The sequence below is a fragment of the Eufriesea mexicana genome, unplaced genomic scaffold (assembly GCF_001483705.2).
Source record: "Eufriesea mexicana isolate 0111107269 unplaced genomic scaffold, ASM148370v2 scaffold354, whole genome shotgun sequence".
NCBI classification, from domain to species: Eukaryota; Metazoa; Arthropoda; class Insecta; order Hymenoptera; family Apidae; genus Eufriesea; species Eufriesea mexicana.
Window position 1 is genome coordinate 532999 of NW_016908520.1, and position 18898 is coordinate 551896.

General features: G+C 36.8%; 1 protein-coding gene across 2 annotated transcripts in view; it reads right to left on the reverse strand.

Moving 5' to 3' along the window:
• Window positions 1-3775: 3775 nt before the first annotated feature.
• Window positions 3776-18898, reverse strand: part of Myo81F (unconventional myosin 81F) — a 71028-nt gene continuing 55905 nt past the window's right edge. The window contains exons 5-16 of one of the 2 annotated variants that reach the window (XM_017912248.1): window positions 11415-11749; window positions 10498-10980; window positions 9213-10113; window positions 8890-9142; window positions 8723-8758; window positions 7447-8500; window positions 6781-7370; window positions 6507-6696; window positions 4978-6424; window positions 4623-4900; window positions 4091-4540; window positions 3776-3994 (exon numbers count right to left, since the gene is read on the reverse strand). In XM_017912248.1, the coding sequence (XP_017767737.1) occupies window positions 3779-3994; window positions 4091-4540; window positions 4623-4900; window positions 4978-6424; window positions 6507-6696; window positions 6781-7370; window positions 7447-8500; window positions 8723-8758; window positions 8890-9142; window positions 9213-10113; window positions 10498-10980; window positions 11415-11749 (6233 nt within the window). In that variant the 3' untranslated portion in view covers window positions 3776-3778. The remainder of the gene's footprint in view (window positions 3995-4090; window positions 4541-4622; window positions 4901-4977; window positions 6425-6506; window positions 6697-6780; window positions 7371-7446; window positions 8501-8722; window positions 8759-8889; window positions 9143-9212; window positions 10114-10497; window positions 10981-11414; window positions 11750-18898) is intronic. The other variant, XM_017912247.1, reaches the window with a different exon arrangement.

The following is an 18898-nucleotide window of genomic DNA, read 5'->3' on the forward strand; positions in this document are numbered from 1 at the left end:
ATTGTTCATCGAACACAGAAATTTCTTTTTATAAAACTACGACTATTTCAATGATATTTATTATATGAAATTTTAGCAGAACGATCTACGCACAGATTTTTCATACACATCGTAAATCGACATTTCGGTTTTGATCCATTATGGCAAAGATAATGATAATATATAGTGCAGAAGTTCTAGCCGATCTTGAGGCCACTTTCACACGTGTCTGTAGAAACGCGTCATTGGAAAGAATTTCTCGTTGACAGCTCCATCTGCCATACTTTGTTGAATTTATGGAACGCGCGATTATTACAGTTACAGTCTAAAAAAGAGTCAACGTACTTTCGTCACTGTTGCGACGTATTTCATGTATTTATAGACGTGGGAAGGGGGCCTAAAATGAGAAAAAACGCATTTTCAATGAACATAAACAGAATGTCCGAAAATGGTGCGTGCAAACATGAAAACGCTACTAAATGTAACGATTTATGTTTGATTATTTTCTCTTTCCATTTATTCTAGTTTATACTCATTTTTGAAGCTATTTATTTTGTCATATCTGAAAAAGAACTTATGTATGCACGATTGCCTTTGTGCTTGCTGTGTTTGCCTCGTTGCCATAATCAATTAAAGAACGTTTAATTGAGCGAATATGTATCACATGTGAAAATATTAGCGAGGATTACTTTATTTGGTTGCAAATGCACGGGCAATCGTAAACCGAAGCGAGTACTGTTACTTGTCTCATTATTGTATACAAAATAATAAATAAAAAATGTATATATACATGAAAAACGGTAGTTTCAATTAGGTTATGTCTATTAAAAAAATATATTCGAACATTTTTAATTTATTAGGCTCAATTTTCAATTCAACATAATCTATATTTTCAATACCGTCTGCGTTCGTATAAATATACGATCGTATTTTCATAATATCTCGATTGATCTGCCTTTTAATAACTTTAATAATCATTCGTTAAACAATTATTACTGGAGAAACAAATCGTCATTATCTGCAATATTAAAGCTTCGCTTTCTTTTATTGTATCCTTATACATAGCTCGAGTATATTAATAATCAATATATATATTTATTTATTTATATATTTATATTTATGTTCATATTTATATTTATATAATAGTATGTATATTCTCGTCACATGTAGGCGTGTAACTCTCCCCATCATTCTCTTTGTACGTGTATTTCCGAGTTTACAACAGTCTGTTATGTCGCATGTGTAATTGAGTGTAATTCGCGATGTGCGTATCGTCTATGCGTGTCTATTTATATATAAGTATATACAGTGTCGATCATTCTTAAATATTTCAATATAACATCATCAACCAATAATTTATTTTGCTTAAGCTACACATACAGGGGATAGCATACTTCTCTCCCCTTTCCCTTTTTTTATTTTAAGTATCATGCATGCATCGCAAAATCACATCCTTATTCCGTAACGTTCTTTTACACGTTCACACGACCTTTTACTCACCGTCTTCCACACGCACACATACATGCACACATGCACACGTGCTCACCTCTTCTTTAGCCTGTTCCTTCTTTTTTTTGTTTTTTTAATTAGTTAACACGAAGTCTCACTCGTTAAACAGCTCTCGAAGACTAAGGACACCCAAAGCGGATCACAGTCTGTATCTGCACTCGTAGAATCTTAGCCAAACTCCCGGAAAGGAAATTGGAATAAATACAGATCATAGAGGATACACTAACTTCTCGTTTCGTCACGACGAATTCTCGATCCTTTATGACTTACGATTTCTATGATCGATCCTTATTACGCATTGCATTACATTTTTTGTAACATTACACAAGAAATAATTGAGTCTGTAATTACTTTCCGTCGCCAATAGCTAGATGGCGCGCTTATCGCGAAATTAATTCCGTTCCGTTTTCTTTCTTTCTTTACATGTATGTGGTCTTACAATTCTTTTCGCGTTTCAGTATTAACGCGTAAATAAGGATCTAACAATGGTTCGAGTCTTCGGGACGAAATCTTGGTCCAAATAAACTCAGGATTTTTTATGAACTCCAGTGTTCGACAGAAGATTCTTAGAGAAGATTCTCGTTTAACCTTGTATTAACCCTTTCTTGACTGTGTCCCGTAAAAAGTGTTTTTATTCTGTAACCTTTTGTTAGTGATATTGGACTTCGTAATCGTTACATCGTTGAGCAATTATCTCGCTCGTTAAAAAGAGTAATATTAGCAAAAACGAATCGTATTCCTACATTACGAACCGTAAACAGTATAGATTCAAAAGTTTCAATTCTTTCTATTTATCTCGTACTACGAAAGATTGCATTTGAAAGGGTTAAATTACAATTAGATAATATCATTTCTGTATATAAGAGAGCTGTAAGACTAATTTAATGTGGAAATGTAATCACTGAACACTGGAGAATTTCGCTTGGAACCTATTGTTATCATTTTTAAGTTTAATTCTTTTATCTTTGCTTAATATTTACACATCAAGATATCGAGCGATTTTGGATTAAAGAAAGAAATTTCTTTGGACGCAATTTCGTGGCAATTTTCGATCGATGCGATCGCGTCGGAATTACGGATTCTCATTGAACCTCCGCGTGAATGATAATTTCCTTCATTATACATTTCTTCAACCTCATAATTATAAATTTTACGAGAAAGGGGACGATAGCACGAAAGGATTGTCTATAAAATGGAGGTTAGTTATCATTCGACTTTCATTTTGGAACGTGCTCGAACAATTTTGAAATACGAGTCAAAACAATTTGCCTTTGCCACCTTTTTCCAAGATATTATATCTGTATATCTTTATATTATTATTTACTATATGTCAAGTAAAATTTTTACGTGAAATATTGCGTTTAAATATAATACGTATATAATCGTATTTAAATTTTGCGCAAGGTTAACACTTAAAATGTTATCGTTGATTGTAATACGGCGGAATCTGACATTTTACATGTCGTGTATTATCGTATCGTTGAAGAGTGATTAACAAGAGAGACAAAATTGAAAACGTAAGGTGAATGAATTGGTCGTTCCCGATATTGTTTAAAACGATATCAAAAGTGTCATAATCACCCTTCGGCGAACGATACAAAAACTGATATGCCAAAAGTGTTACACCATACATCGGATTAATATTTAACAACTGATTGAATAATTACTGAGTTTCATGGCTGTGTCGTATATCCTGCAAAAAACCGTATAAAAAACATTGACAATCGCTCGTAAAAAAGGCAACGACAATGACGGACAAATAGAAATAGAAGTCTTCGACAGCTTTCTAGTTATTAAAATCGTAAAATGGCAGTTATTTGTCGATCCACTCGCTAATCTACTCTCTCCGCGGCAGCAGCTATTTTTCTTTCGACATCTCTCGAGCTCTAAGCTAATCGAATAAATACTGGAAGAAAAAAGTATTTCTAGGCTAGTGCCGTCTCGTTGCGACGAGACTTTATTCGTCGCTTGATAGGCCTTGCCGATAAAGCGTTACTAACTATAGAGATACCTTCTCTCTGCAACCTGATACTATAGCTAAGGTGTGCTGATTCGCGCCAAACGTACAATTATAAAAACATTCGATTTAAAACGTAGAAAGCGCATAAAACGATTTAACGAATAAATATTACGAAATTATGCGAATTCAAGGGACTTAAGAGTACGATTAACGTTAAATTAAGTGCATATCGAATAAATATAATAAAGGAATAAAAGTTTATATATGTGAGGTAATGAGTAGAGTATAAGGTTGAAGAGAAGTATCGCATCTAATATGATACCTAACTTTTTAACTAGCTTGCGATTGTATCACTGGAGCACCTCTGTGTAATACCGAAGCAGGTCGAGATTTTCGACCACCAGCAGCAACCGGAAGATTTGTCGAAGGTTGTTGAATCGGTTGCTGTGTTATCTGTTGAGCAATCGCCGATTCCCTTTTCGGAATTTCCGGTGGTGATTGAAGAACATCCATATATTCTCGAATTAAATTTGCAATTTGATGTGCCTGCAGTTAAACAAGGACAAATAAGGAGGTTTGTAATTCAGGCACCTTAATATAAAATTTATATACCGTAGCATAAATTTTGGAGAAAAGTATTACCTGAGATGTAGTAAGGATTACTTTACTCTGCTTCTTATCAGTCCCAGTGATAATCATTAAACAATTAACAGCTGGGCTATAACTGAGAATACTGCTATATTCGTAGGTACAAAGAGTATTCCTGGAACGATGCTCCAGAAGATGAAGACCTTGCTGATCAACGGCCAACCATAAAACACGTGGCCAGTTCGAGGTAAACGATTGCATAACATCGAATATTGTAGCTCTGTGAAGTGGCCACGATTGAATTAAATTTAAGAAAGCTTTCTTTGCTTCAGGTGGTGTCATTCCTCGTAATGATTGATGGTGTTGGAGTACACCTTCTATGCATAAGATTGGAACCAGTCTTTGGGGTAGGCAGTGAGTTGAGATAGTGCGGTAATCATAATCCGACACGGCGTCTTCACAATCGCTGAGTTCCAGTTGAGCTTGTAACGCTGTCAACATCATCTGAAAGCAGGTTATCAATTTATTAATCTGTATCATAACATACTTGATATTAACAAATATTAGGATAAGAAAAATTATTTACAGCCTCTTTCTCTGTTATAGGGAATCTGTCAGCACGCAGATCATGCAGTACTTGATGATAAAGTAATTCTTTTTCCACCGGGTCGTCAAGATTCATATACTGATCAAGGAACAAATGTTTCTTAAATAAGAAGAAGTGATGTGCGTGCTTTCTCTGTGATTGATTCTGCTGTGCGTTCGCCGTTCTGTAACGCTCCCATTTCGACATTACATCAGCAATTTTCTCTTCCGCTATTAATGCTCGTTCGGTTGGTCCTAGGACCTCATAAATGGCATACCCTATAAATTCCAGTTTTATGATAAGTATGTATATACCAGTAAAGACAGAAGGTTAAAGTTAATTTGACATTAATTACCCATGGCAATTTCTTCCAGACCAATTTTAGTTTTGATGATCTCCATAACGTCTCTAGCAGTTGCTGATGGGTGGAACTCGACGGCATGATACTGTCCATCCATAAAGTGGAACCTAGCGTAAATAGGCCTGCGATTAATCGTGCACATTATCTCCTCCCTACTCGGTGGCCACTGTCTTCTTCTTGTGCCCTGCGTCTTGTAAAGGCACTTTTCAGCAAATCGGGCGTATTTTCCCTCCTCGGTAACGTAATCACTAGCGCATCGTTTCAAATGCGCTATCAGATACTTTCGAATAACTTTCTGTGGAGGTAAAATAACGGAGCAGGCCAGGGAAAGCAACGCCCAATGCCGGAGATTCACCCGACTATTAGGATCAGGATGATCAGTAGTTTGTTTAATTAATTGAAGGTACAGTTCGCCTAACAAATTTTCTTTCCTTATGCAACGTTCCATTACTGTTTGTATTAAATTCACATGTTCATCCTCTACCCTACGAACCGTGTCTCCGTTTTGCCCCAGACCAGCGTAGGTCAAAATTAATTGGAATACGCTAAGAGCCATCTGCTCGTCTGGGTCTGGTAGTTTCAAAAGACTTTGAGGTATAGTTTGTCTGCTGAATGCCCAGTATGCATACGGGAATCCTTTGTAAGTTTCACCATGATCGGTTGCACTACCATGTTCCTGTCTAAGCTTTTCTATTCTATGTTTAGACAACCTTCGTAAAGTGTTTCTCAAGAAACCGCCTCCAGAATCTTGAGGTTTCCTCAGTATTTCTGCGTCTACTAGCGTTCTTCGGCAATTGACTAAATTATGATAGAGTCTAATACGATCTTCGTTAGTAATACACTTGAGTTTCTTAGTAGGAACCTCATTTTCCGTGATCCAACCTGCCAATGCTGGGCAGTAGCTAACAATTAGACTACCTATTTCGTTTTTCTGTGGTGTCTCGAAAACGAAACATTTATGTGAGCTGTCGGGATTATGACGAAGAAGAGATAGAGTTATGAAAGAATCGCTTGGGTCTAGCATAATGCTTTCAACGTCTTGATAACGATACTCTGATAAGACGAATTTGTCATCTGGTTTGATCAACATTAGACCGTCACAGTTGATACCCAAGATCAATTGATTACCATAAGACCAATAGCCTCGATAAGTTACATTGAACATGGTCGTGCCATAAAGAGGGTATTGCATCACACAAGATAAATACAATACTTTGGCCGCCAATTCTTTACGGCCGGCGCCATACTGTCTGTGTGCCTGCGCTATTATTGGCACCCAAACATCATCACCTCGGGCACGACTGATTCGATAAGGCAAGAAACTGTCCACTTCACTGTAATAGTCCAGTCTATCATTATCTTTTGGATCACCTAAGGCGACTTGTGCTTGTAAGCCTGCCAACTGGAGCGCGACTTTCTCTGATACTGGAAAATCGTCACACTGGAAAAAGAAAATACAGAGGAATAATTTTCATAAGAACAAAATGAAGTAAGTGTTTCAATCCTATTCTTTTTTAATTTACCTTTACTACGTTATACACAGCTTGAGCGTACAGCATGTTTACTTCAACAGGATCTTGAGATATTTCTCGAGTGTTTCGAAATAGTCTTCGCTTAAAAACGAAGCGATTATCACCACTTCCCAAAGTAGCATTGTTTCCTCGACGAAGTGTGGAAAATGTTGATTGCGCTGTGTTCAGTTTGCATTGTTTCCTGAAAGAATACAATATGATGTATAATGTAAAGTAAAATCAATATACAAAAATTCATCGATAATAATTGGGAATAAGAACTTACATTTCCCAAGCGGCTATAAGATCATACAGGTAATCATGTGCTCGAACATGTTCCTCACCATCTGGCCTACTTTGGTAAATTGCCCAACCTTCTAAAGATCTCAGACCCAATTTTTCACCTAATTTAGCAACAGCATCGGCGGCAGTGTCAGTTGGATGTACATCGATTGCTTTGGTTCTTCCATCCAAAAAGAAAAATCGACAAACTATGGTGCCTAATCGTCTCATGGCCGCAATCTCGACCGTCGATGGAGGATGTTGTCTACAGGAAACCTTCATGTTCTTACAATTATCCACGCACCATTGAACATACTGACGAAGTTTGCCCTCAAGGGCCAAATTCTTTCTTAAGAAAGATACGAAGTACTTATACAATAGTTTACTAGGTTGAAAAGCAACAATAGCTAAACAGAGCAATAACCACTCTCTTTCAGCCCATTCTGGGTTAGGATTGTTCGTTGCTTGTCTCATACATTGAACAAAAATCTCATCTCTTAATTCTTCACGTTCAATGCCGTAGCCGATTATGCTCTGAATAGTTGCAATTTCCTGGTCTAACTTCATTTCTCCCCTTAGGTACTTACAAAGATCCTAAAAGTTGAAAAAGATAGACGTTAGTTTCAAAATTTAGGAAAGAACGCAACAGTGATCATAAATAATTACATACTCTAAAAACTGAGCAAGCCACATTAACGTTATCAGGATCGTACATATGAATGTGGGAATTCGGTATAGTAGATCCTTTGTAATAGGTAACCATTTCATACTTTGGAATATATTCTACACTCTTTATTCTAGTAAGCGTAGCCATAATCGTACCCTCTGGAGATCTTTCGTGACTATTGAAATAATTCTGTGCAAATTCCACGATATCGTGATAAGTAATTTCGTTATCAGGCTCCTTTTTATCCTCCAATTCTTGAAGTTTACGCTCCACTCTACATTTGCGTCTCTGTTCTCTTTCCACAGGTGGCTGTTGAGACTGTTGTATTTGCTGTTGTTGCTGTTGCTGATCATGACCATTCTGTTGCTGTTGGGGTACTGGTTGATGGTGATTATGATGTAAATGGTGATTATTCGAATTCCTAGATTCTGGCCTGGATGGAGGGCTACCAGCAACCGGTTCTTTAACGATCTTGTTATTCGGTACAGGTGGAGGTGAACCACAGGATTCACCATTAATTAATGGTCCAGAGTTTCCGTTAACCAAAATTGGACTGCTAGGACTATTCTCTTCACGCGGTAAGACGGACTCGTAGATTGGTTCCCCATTGTCAGTTGTAGAATCTCCATTCATCGTTAAGGTTGCAGCTGGAGGTGGTGGAGGTGGAGGTGGTTCAGTGGGCTCAGGAAGACTTGGCTGCCCAAGTTTACCAGTAGTTGCACAAGGTATCCTTTGTTGCTGTTGTTGCTGTTGAGTTGGTGGTTGTAGAGGTGATGGAATTTCTTGTCCATTTGGAGTGTTTGCTTTAGATTCTGCTTTTGAATTCATTTCCATTTCTTGTTGTATTACAGTTTCTAGTTCCACATCAAGGTCTTCTACTAGTTCATCCATTTGTTCGCCAATTTCTTCAATGATCTGATTACCCTTTGTCGATTGTACATCAGACAGGAATGAAAATAGGTTGTCCAGATCCACAGATTGCAAGTCAGAGGCTGCCATCTTAGAATTCATTTGTTCTGCCATTTGTGACAATGCAGCAATCTCTTCTTGAGCTTTTCTGCAAAATGAAATAGCATGTATGAATATATTGAAACGCAATTTTATTTGATCAGAATTTAATAATCATTTTAGTTATCAAGCACACAAATTAGTCAGGTGCTGGTGTGCGTGTACTTGGTGATACTAAACGCTGCATTTATGTTAAAAGCAATTATTCCTAGTGAATTCATCATGCTGCAAGGGTTCTTAATTCGTCATATCGAACTACCGACGAACTTACCCAGGTTCCATTCCGATAATACCATTGTACTGAGCGCTACAAGGGGCACAAATAGAAATACTATTAACATACAAACGAACGACTGCCCTGTTCGATGGCCACGGTAATTTGTATACTGAAATAGACGTGTCGCATCATAGAATTTCAGAATCATTATTTCATAATACCTTTGACTTTCTTCTAGAGCCTTCTTATCCTCCATCAATCTTCTCTCCTCTTCCAGTCTCTCCCTCTTTCTCATCTCTTCATCTACCCGTCTCATCTCTCTCAAAGCCGCTGCAACCTCTCTTGCAAAGACGCCACGCAGATGACTCTGTATCACAATGGCCGCTCTTCGTTTTCTAATGAACATTATTCTCAGCTTCCAGCCTCGGTATGCATGTTGCACCTTCAATGCAGCGTCTTTTATACGTTTGTATTCTGCAAAAATGATTTCTCTTTTAGTTTTAAGATAAAATAAGAAATATATTATCAATTAGAAATAACTTACCCCGTCGAATTACGTGACCCCTCCATATTTTCTGTATCATTACAGCATTACTGGTAACCATTTGATTTCTGCAATCTTCTAGAGGTTCGTGCACATAGCTTCTCAAAAACACCTTTGTTTTTCCTATTTGCCACTCAGTCTCCGGTATACCTTGACTACTGACCAAACATCTAACAGCTTCTTTCTCATTGTAGGAACGTGACAAACGTCCTTTCTCTAGACAACGATATCTTGCTATGAAGTCATGGAACGGCATGTGTATAGGAAAGCCTTCCTTCCTGATTCTAATAATGTCCAGCATGCCCAAATACTTCAACTGGTCCAAAACCAATTTCTCGTCATAGTGGTTCGCTATTTTCTGCATATTGGGTTTAATGCATCTAGCGTACCAAGGTGTAGTAGCTTGAAGAACATCGACCAAAGCTTGCAGCTGATGTCTAAAGGAATCGCAGAGCGTTGGTTTACCCTTGGAAGTTCCACGAGACATCGTAGTCGCGTTTCCGCTTGCACGAGCCACCGTGCACCCCAGAAGATCTTGATAAACCGTAATTTCTTGCACAAATTCGTTCGTGCTCCTAGACATGAAGTCGAAGAATACGTCTTGCTGTACATCTCGGTTTTTATCCACGAATCCTTCGACGGTGTAGGTAACACAACCCGCATAATGTTTTACGCCAAACTCTTTTTCCCATTTTCGTCGGTCGTCCCCTTTCACGTAGCAGGGATGGTTCTCGAATTCTGCGTGCAAATTGGTCAGGTAAGCTAGGTCCGAGCCTTTTGGCATATGGCACTGTTCGGTTAGTAACTTAAGAACACATCGTGGAGGTTTCTCGATTAATTCCAGGCACATGGTGTTGTCCGTGAAGGTGATATGAGAATATTGGATCTCTTCCTGTCGGTACTGAAATTCAAAACGTTTCACGTGTTACGATAGCCGACATGGAAGGACAAGTGTCACCTAATCAACTTTGGAACGAGTTTACTTTTATCATTAACCCTCGACTATGGTAAGACGGAGCGACAATGACTTTAGAAACATTCGAAAAGGCTAACCTCAAACTATCTATAACACGTATTCTCGATATTTTATTAACTATCATATAAGAAATATGCAAAAATCCGATTCCATTACCCTCGCTGCCTACCCTATCGAGGTCAATTCAATTTCACCCTATCAGTTATGTAACAAGCCCGTTATCTCACCCTATCATGTGACATGATCGTTAATCGTGTCATATAGCCGACTAAATATATAGGGAAACGAGAATGCTTAGAAACGACTTACGAGTTCCTGTTCTAAAGCGAACACGTAGTGATTGAAAAACTTGTGCAGCTTCTCGTTCGTGTAATTGATACAGAGTTGTTCGAAGCTGTTCACGGCGAAGTTCTCGAAGCCAAATATATCCAAAACACCGAGAAACCTCGAGCTGTCTTGCCCAGGGTTCGTGCAATTGTTGATATGATTGATCAACCAGGCGAACGTTCTCGAGTACAACGCTTTCGCCATAGCGTGTCTATTTTCACGGGCTTCTTGCACCTTCAGTGGTATCTCGGTGATGTTCCCCCGAACATTTATCTGCCGTATCAGCACCACCTTCGTCAGATCCTCGACATGCAGTCCGAGCAAAGGAGCAACCGTACCAACGATGTCAAGGTCCTCTTTAGTTAGCTCGCATCTTTCGCCGTCCACGTCCTCGAAGTTTAAATTCCCCAACCAAAGAATGGCGGACAGGACTCTGAAAATACCCTCGCACATTTCCGGCGCGACCTACAAAAACGAAAGTGCATCTCAGTGGCGGGTAAGGATAAAATAAATCCTCGATGGCGCAGTAATTTATAAAGCTAAAGAGGCAAGTCAGTTGACCGGAATACACATTTGAAAAAGTTATTACGAGTGTATGCACGCTACTCTCTAGTAATTTCGACTACTCAGAATCGTAATTAACATTGATTTTGTCAGGAAAAATTTCCAATAATTATCGAAATAACATTTCTGATATCAACGTGAATGTTTGGAATGACATTTCTATTACATATTTAAATTTTACTTTTCCAGATGCATTTCGTGAGTCTCGAGGAAGCTTTAGAGATAAGATGGAGAAAATTCGAACATCTCGACTATACGGAGCTGCTTGCACAGACCATTAACACCAATAAACCGTAGCCTTTGATGGCACCACTCGGTGTGTACCGACTAATTACCTGTAACACGTTAAACGCAAGTCTAAGGGCGTCGAGCTTCTTGCAGTCGGAGATTCCATCGATCTTCACACAGCCAGACTGATTCAAATACTTGTAGTGGCTGGCTGGCATCAGTTTATATTGTTCCGCGAATTCCTTGTCCCTGGTCCCTGTTTCGACCAGCTGATAGAACACGTGATAATTCCTCTCGCCGGCGCTCTGGAAAGTTATGCGACTCTGCTCCAGCAGGTAATCCTGAATGATGCAGCCCTTGATCATCCACTTGCTGTCGAAGCACACCTGCATGAATTTGCCGAACCGGGAACTGTTGTCGTTCCTCACCGTTTTTGCGTTTCCTGTTTTTCCCAAAAGAAACAATTTTATTTCGGTTAAAAAATTATTATAAAATATATCAAATTCGAGAATAATATGTATATGTATCGAATGATTTGATAAGGTGGAAAAATGTGTTTGGAAAATAAGGAATCTCGAAACAATGTGGTAAAATGAATGTCTGCGATCTTTTTGGTCGATGGTGCACACTAGAAAGGCGAGGTGCTTTGATATTAGCAGAATTAAATGGCGACGAAAAACATTTTCACGAGTTCCGGAGTGTTTGGAGGCGCGCTTTGTCGAGACACAAAAGCAAACCGGTAGAATTTTTATGATACCCTTAAATCTTTCGCCTCTTAGTGACCCAGTTTTTACCCTTCGCGCTTTTACATTTAACACCTGACGCGTTCCCGGCCTCTTGACTCCGAGTAATGAATCCCCTTTATTTTTAAATGCCATTAGGAATAACGTTCATCGATCTGTTTCATGAAAGTCTTCCCGTTTACGTTCCTATTTTCGAGCGTTGCCTTTATAACAAGGGAAAGCCTCGGGAAAAGGCCTTCCGCTTCTTGGGCGATTTTCATGAAAGGTGTCTATAAAACGGTTCCACGACGAATCTATACTTTTAATGAAGTCTGACGGAACTCCTTCCAGTTTTTTCCTTCATTTATCACCATTTCCAAACCTCCCAATTAACAGCGATTCTAAGGAGAAAGAAGGACTTAACGATCTGGGTAATTCTATTTTTAATAACTCTTCGTGGTAGTAGTTAATGATCGATAATTAATAGTCACAGTCAATAAATCTTCTTTCGATAATTTCATTTGCTATTAGTTTTTAATCGTTCAATTACAGTGTTCAACAAATTTTAAATTTGTCCATGATCTGTAATATATATTAGTCCTTTGCACTTGACGATTTTTTTGTTACAGGAAAATAGTAATTCGAAGACTTTCAACATCGTACAATACTCCATTACTCCCATTACCAATTTACTCTTTTACACTGGACGATTTTTTCGTTACAGAAAAATAGTAATCGAAGACTTTCTGCCATTAAGTCGAGGGTATTTTTAAACCTTTGCACTGGACACGATTTTTTCGTTACAGAAAAATAGTAATTCAAAGACTTTTTGCCATAAAATCGACGATAATTTTAAAACGGTAAATACGAAATCGTATACAAATTATTTTACTTTGATATTCCATGCATCGTTGGGTAATTTTAAATTTGATATATTAATTAATATCCATCTTTAGAATCTGATTAAATGGCAACTGGGAGGCGTCTCTCGAGTGCAAAGGGTTAGGTGATTCTTGTAGAGTTTAATTTTCTGAACACGAGTCCGAAATAGAGTTTGCTGTATCATCATCAGGTTCAGAAAAATGTGAGTTTCTTTTTTAGGTAGACACGAGTTTTGGATGAAATGAAGTATTACATTTTTATACTTTTTAGTAAGAATGTTAGGGGGTTCGTTGCAGTGTTAAAAATTAGGTGAGAGTATTACGAGTCCATCGCCGCCTGTAATTTTAATTATTCCTGCTTCCGAATAGTTATAATTGGTTATCAAAGTTTAAAAATGAACACCCGAGTTCATTTATTTTCTATGCATATTCTTGGATTTTTACGAGAAGTTCTGTTATTGTATAAAATAAATAAAAAATAAAAATAAACGTATAAATCTTGAAATTTATTATTAACAAATTAATATCGTTAATAACAAATTGTCGACGATGTAAATTTGTAATAACAGTGAAAAAAATAATAAATTATTGGTTATTATAGCGGAAAAATAGTAATTAATGGAATCGGTAATGTTTAGAAATTTTCAGAGAGAATTATATTTTATAGTTAAAAAAAATTGAAGCAGTAGTAAAAATATGTAAGGTATGATATGCTATTGAATTTTAGGTTGTCTAACCATATGACACACAGGATAGAAATATTTGATGATTAAATAAAAATTCAGAAAGGGGGGATGATTTAGGCGGACAAAAAGGAATAAAATTAATTTAAGTGATGTCCTCTTATGAGAACAGAATAAAGAGAATACACTGAGATAGAAAGATATGTCGTATTCCTGATCTAAATAAATATTAATATCAGTGGTCAAAGTCACTGATTATTACTATTCTGCTAAGTTTCAGATTGATGGAGCTGAGGTACATAAAGAAAGGAAAGAAGTTCTAATGATAGCAGTGAGAAGAGGAAATGTATATTACGTAGAATCAAGGAATAAAAAAGAGGCAGCATATGTATCAACAGAGAAAGATGTGTGGCATCGACATGCAAATATAAAGTTCATTGAAGAGATGGAGAATGAAGAATTGGTAATAATTCTGATAGGTAAATATAAATTGAATATAGAGTGTGAATGTTGCTTTAAGGCAAACATCCGTAGGAACACACATAGGAAACTATAAAAACATCAGGAATAATGGGGCTGTGACACATGGATTTGATTGGACCAGTGAAGCCAATGTCAAAAAGAGGTAAAAGGTACATCTTATCTATTGATGATTATTCGAAAGTGATTATTGGTCTTGCTCTTATAGGAAAAGTATCAGCTGAGGAAATAAAAATATTGGTAACATTTGAAGAAAATTAATCTGTGAAGAAACTGAAAAGTACTTATATGCTTAGACAATAGAGGTGAGTTTGTCAGACAAGATCTTTAGGTTTGTTTAAATCAAAAGAAAATAAAACATGATTTCAGTCCAGCAAGAACACTGCAATGCAATGGGGTTGCTGAGAGGAAGAACAAATCCACCATAATTCAATGAATATCCAGAATTATTAGGGAAATTCATGTATTTGAATACTTATGTCTTGCCAGACATCTCATTTGCAGTTAGGATGTCTGTTATAATTTAACCATGATCCTAAAATGATGGACATGAATAGATTGAAGGGAATATTAATATATTTGAGGGTGTGTATTGTCTTGAATTTGAAAAAGGAACAGAAACCAATGAAATGTGTTGTGTGGATATATAGACTGATATGTGAAGTCCTACTGGAAAAGAAGGTGAGAAAGATTGTGATATGTGAATAGATTGAATGCAACAAATGTAGAATATTAAATCTAAGCTCCTACATAGAAAAATGTTGTTATATGGGAGATGTAGTAAAAACTAAGAACGTTCAAATTTGTTACATGCCAAATAAAGAAACAAATGCTGATTGTCTAACTAAACCACTGAATGACCCAAATTTGTTAAAGAATGTAAAATTTTTTAGGGGGGTGTTAAGAGATTAAAAAGAAGAAAGGAGAATGTGTGATAGTAATTTGTATTGTTTTATTGTTTTATTTCTGACATCCATCACAGCATAGGTTAGGTGAACTGTTTTATTAAAACTACTATTTAATCAATCTTAATTTTAACAATAACATTTCACGTTTGTTATAAGTACACTTGAAACTGAATATAAACTCATCTTATTAGCAATGGAAAAATATACATTAGAAACTAATTTTCCCAAGGAGTATTGTCAATAAAGGTGATCATAATGCTCATTTATAAAATTTTGTAACTAATTTATATACGTATTATGTATTACTATATATTATAATTTTATTATTAATTTTATAATTATTTTTATTAATTTATAACGGTTTTGCTGTAGAAATTAAGCATTTATTATTTGTCATTTTCGTAAGGGAAACGGATTTGTATTTGCTTCATTGATATTAATAAATATAAGATAGGTTGTTTGATATTCTACATCGATACTTTAGCATATGGCTATTTCAAAGACGCAGCATTTTCCCGCGAGAAAAACGCACAGATTGTCTAGCGTCAGTTATCTTCAGTTCCGCGCCCAACGAACATACCGGTAACAAATAGTGGAATAATTTTGTACGTCAAAGTGAAATATTAAAGATTTCCACAAAACGTTTCGTAAAGTAGTGATATCGCTGATTGAAGTTTTAATTGCTACAACTGAGGAAATATATATATAAGAACTATAACGCGACGTTTCGGGTATTAGTTCGCGATATTCCAGTTGTAGGTTACGTTTGTAACATTATTGCAATATTTACGAATAAGATACAGCGAAAGTTTAAGAAATTGTGAGAAATTTACGAAGTTCAGGATTACTAACTGTGAACATTTCTTCGGTGCTAATATATTACGTGTAAAAAATAATAATTTGACATAGTGAAAATCGTATAACGATACATGCGTGAAATGAAGCAGTGTGAGTGCGAATCGTGTAATACTATCGCACAGTCCCCAACCGTCCACTGTAGTAGATTCTAGAGCTTGATTGTCCAGTAATATATTTAAATATTTCTACTCTGAATAGACAGCTTGTTAACAGTTTTTGCAATTTTTTCATCAACCTTGATATTCAATTGCGAAGTAGATAAGGTATTATTGCTTATACATTCTAAACTTCCTCTGTGGATTAAGATATTTCATTACTCCTGCTAGAATAGATTGTTCACCAACCAGTAGGGCAATTATTTTACGATTGAAGGTACAGATATGAAATAAAGTGGCGGAAAAGCAAGCTCCTGCGACATCGTACTACACAGTTTACTTTTCTCACTTATATTACTGCAATTAGGATTTTCGGTTAGGTTTTTTTTACATACCAGTGTAGAGTGGAATTTTCTCTAACGGGATTGATTATTTTTTCTTGCATTTCGAGCGTGCGTTTTCGAAAAATAGTGCCGAAAGTGTCAGTGACTCTCAGATCGTGCTGCGCAGTTTACTTTTTTGGCTTATATTTAGAAAATTAGGCTTTCGACTCCGGTTTTTTTTACTTATCAGCGTAGAGTGAATCTTCCCTTAACGGGATTGGATACTTTTTTTGCGTTTCAAGCGTGCGTTTTCGAAAAATAGTGCCGAAAGTGTCGGTGGCTCTCAGATCGTGCTGCGCAGTTTACTTTTTTGGCTTATATTTAGAAAATTTGGCTTTCGACTCCGGTTTTTTTTACTTATCAGCGTAGAGTGAATCTTTCCATAACGGGATTGGATACTTTTTTTGCGTTTCGTGCGTGCGTTTTCCAAAAATAGTGCCGAAAGTGTTAGTGGGTGACAGGTCGTGCTGCGCAATTTACTTTTTTAGCTTATATTTAGAAAATTAGGCTTTTCACTCCGGTTTTTCTTATTTATCAGCGTAGAGTGAATCTTTCCTTAACGGGATTGGATACTTTTTTTGCATTTCGTGCATGCGTTTTCCAAAAATAGTGCCGAAAGTGTTAGTGGGTGACAGGTCGTGCTGCGCAGTTTACTTTTTTAGCTTATATTTAGAAAATTAGGCTTTTCACTCCGGTTTTTCTTATTTATCAGCGTAGAGTGAATCTTTCCTTAACGGGATTGGATACTTTTTTTGCGTTTCGTGCGTGCGTTTTCCAAATATAGTGCCGAAAGTGTCGGTGGCTCTCAGATCGTGCTGCGCAGTTTACTTTTATGGCTTATATTTAGAAAATTAGGCTTTTGACTCTGGTTTTTTTTAATTATCAGCGTAGAGTGAATTTTTCCTTAACGGGATTGGATACTTTTTTTGCGTTTCGTGCGTGCGTTTTCCAAATATAGTGCCGAAAGTGTTAGCGGGTGACAGGTCGTGCTGCGCAGTATACTTTTTTTGCTTATATTTAGAAAATTAGGCTTTTCACTCCGGTTTTTCTTATTTATCAGCGTAGAGTGAATCTTTCCTTAACGGGATTGGATACTTTTTTTGCGTTTCGTGCGTGCGTTTTCCAAATATAGTGCCGAATTTCGTGCATGCGTTTTCCAAAAATAGTGCCGAAAGTGTTAGTGGGTGACAGGTCGTGCTGCGCAGTTTACTTTTTTAGCTTATATTTAGAAAATTAGGCTTTTCACTCCGGTTTTTCTTATTTATCAGCGTAGAGTGAATCTTTCCTTAACGGGATTGGATACTTTTTTTGCGTTTCGTGCGTGCGTTTTCCAAATATAGTGCCGAAAGTGTCGGTGGCTCTCAGATCGTGCTGCGCAGTTTACTTTTTTGGCTTATATTTAGAAAATTAGGCTTTTGACTCTGGTTTTTTTTAATTATCAGCGTAGAGTGAATTTTTCCTTAACGGGATTGGATACTTTTTTTGCGTTTCGTGCGTGCGTTTTCCAAATATAGTGCCGAAAGTGTTAGTGGGTGACAGGTCGTGCTGCGCAGTATACTTTTTTTATCTTGTATTTCCAAAATTAGGCTTCTGACTCCGGTTTTTTTTACTTATCCGTGTAGAGTGAATTCTTCTTTAACGGAATTGGATATTTTTTTTTTGCTTCCAGCGTGTGCTTTCAAAAAATAGTGCCGAAAGTGTAAGTGGGTCACAGATCGTGCTGTGTAATAGACTCTTTTGACTTCTATTTCTGAAATTAGGTGTGTGGATTTCGTTTTTTCGGTATAACAACATAGAGTAGGGCAAGACAATATTCTGTTGAAATAAATAGGCACGTGCAACAGTAGAAAAATCTTGGACTCACGGAGCATCACTAATGTAGAGCTATTAGATGCCAGGAATTATATGTTACTGTGAGAAAAAGTTATAGCAGTAATACAAATATGTGAGGTATGATATGTCTATTGGATTCAAGATCAGCTATCCATATGCCCGACTAGATATAAATGTTTGGTGGTCAAATAAAGATTCATAAAAGGGAAATGCGTCAGGCAGATAAACGGGAACGAAATTAACTTAGGCAATGTCCTCTTTTAAGAATAAGATATAGAGAATACTGTGAGATTGAAAGGTATGTTGTATCCCTTATCTAAATAAATATTAATATCTGTGATCAAAGAGAATGATCTTTGCCAATGTGTTAAATTTCAGAATGGTGGAGCCAAGGTACATGGAGAAAGGAGAGAGGTTTGAATGATAGCAGTGAGAAGAAGAAATGTACATTATGTCAAGAAACATAAAAGAGGCAGCATATGTATCGAGAGAGAAAGATGTGTGGCATCGACATGGAAATATGAAGATCATTGAAGAGATGGAGAATGAACAATTGGTAATAGTTATGAAAGTTAAAGATAAATTGAATATAGAGAGTAAATATTGCATTAAAACTAAAACGTGTAAAAATATCTATAGGAACTTGGAAACTATAAAATCTGCAGAAATAATGGATTGTGGCACATGGAATTGATTGGGACAATAAAGACAACGTTAAAAGGAGGTAAAAGGTACGTCTTTCCTGCTG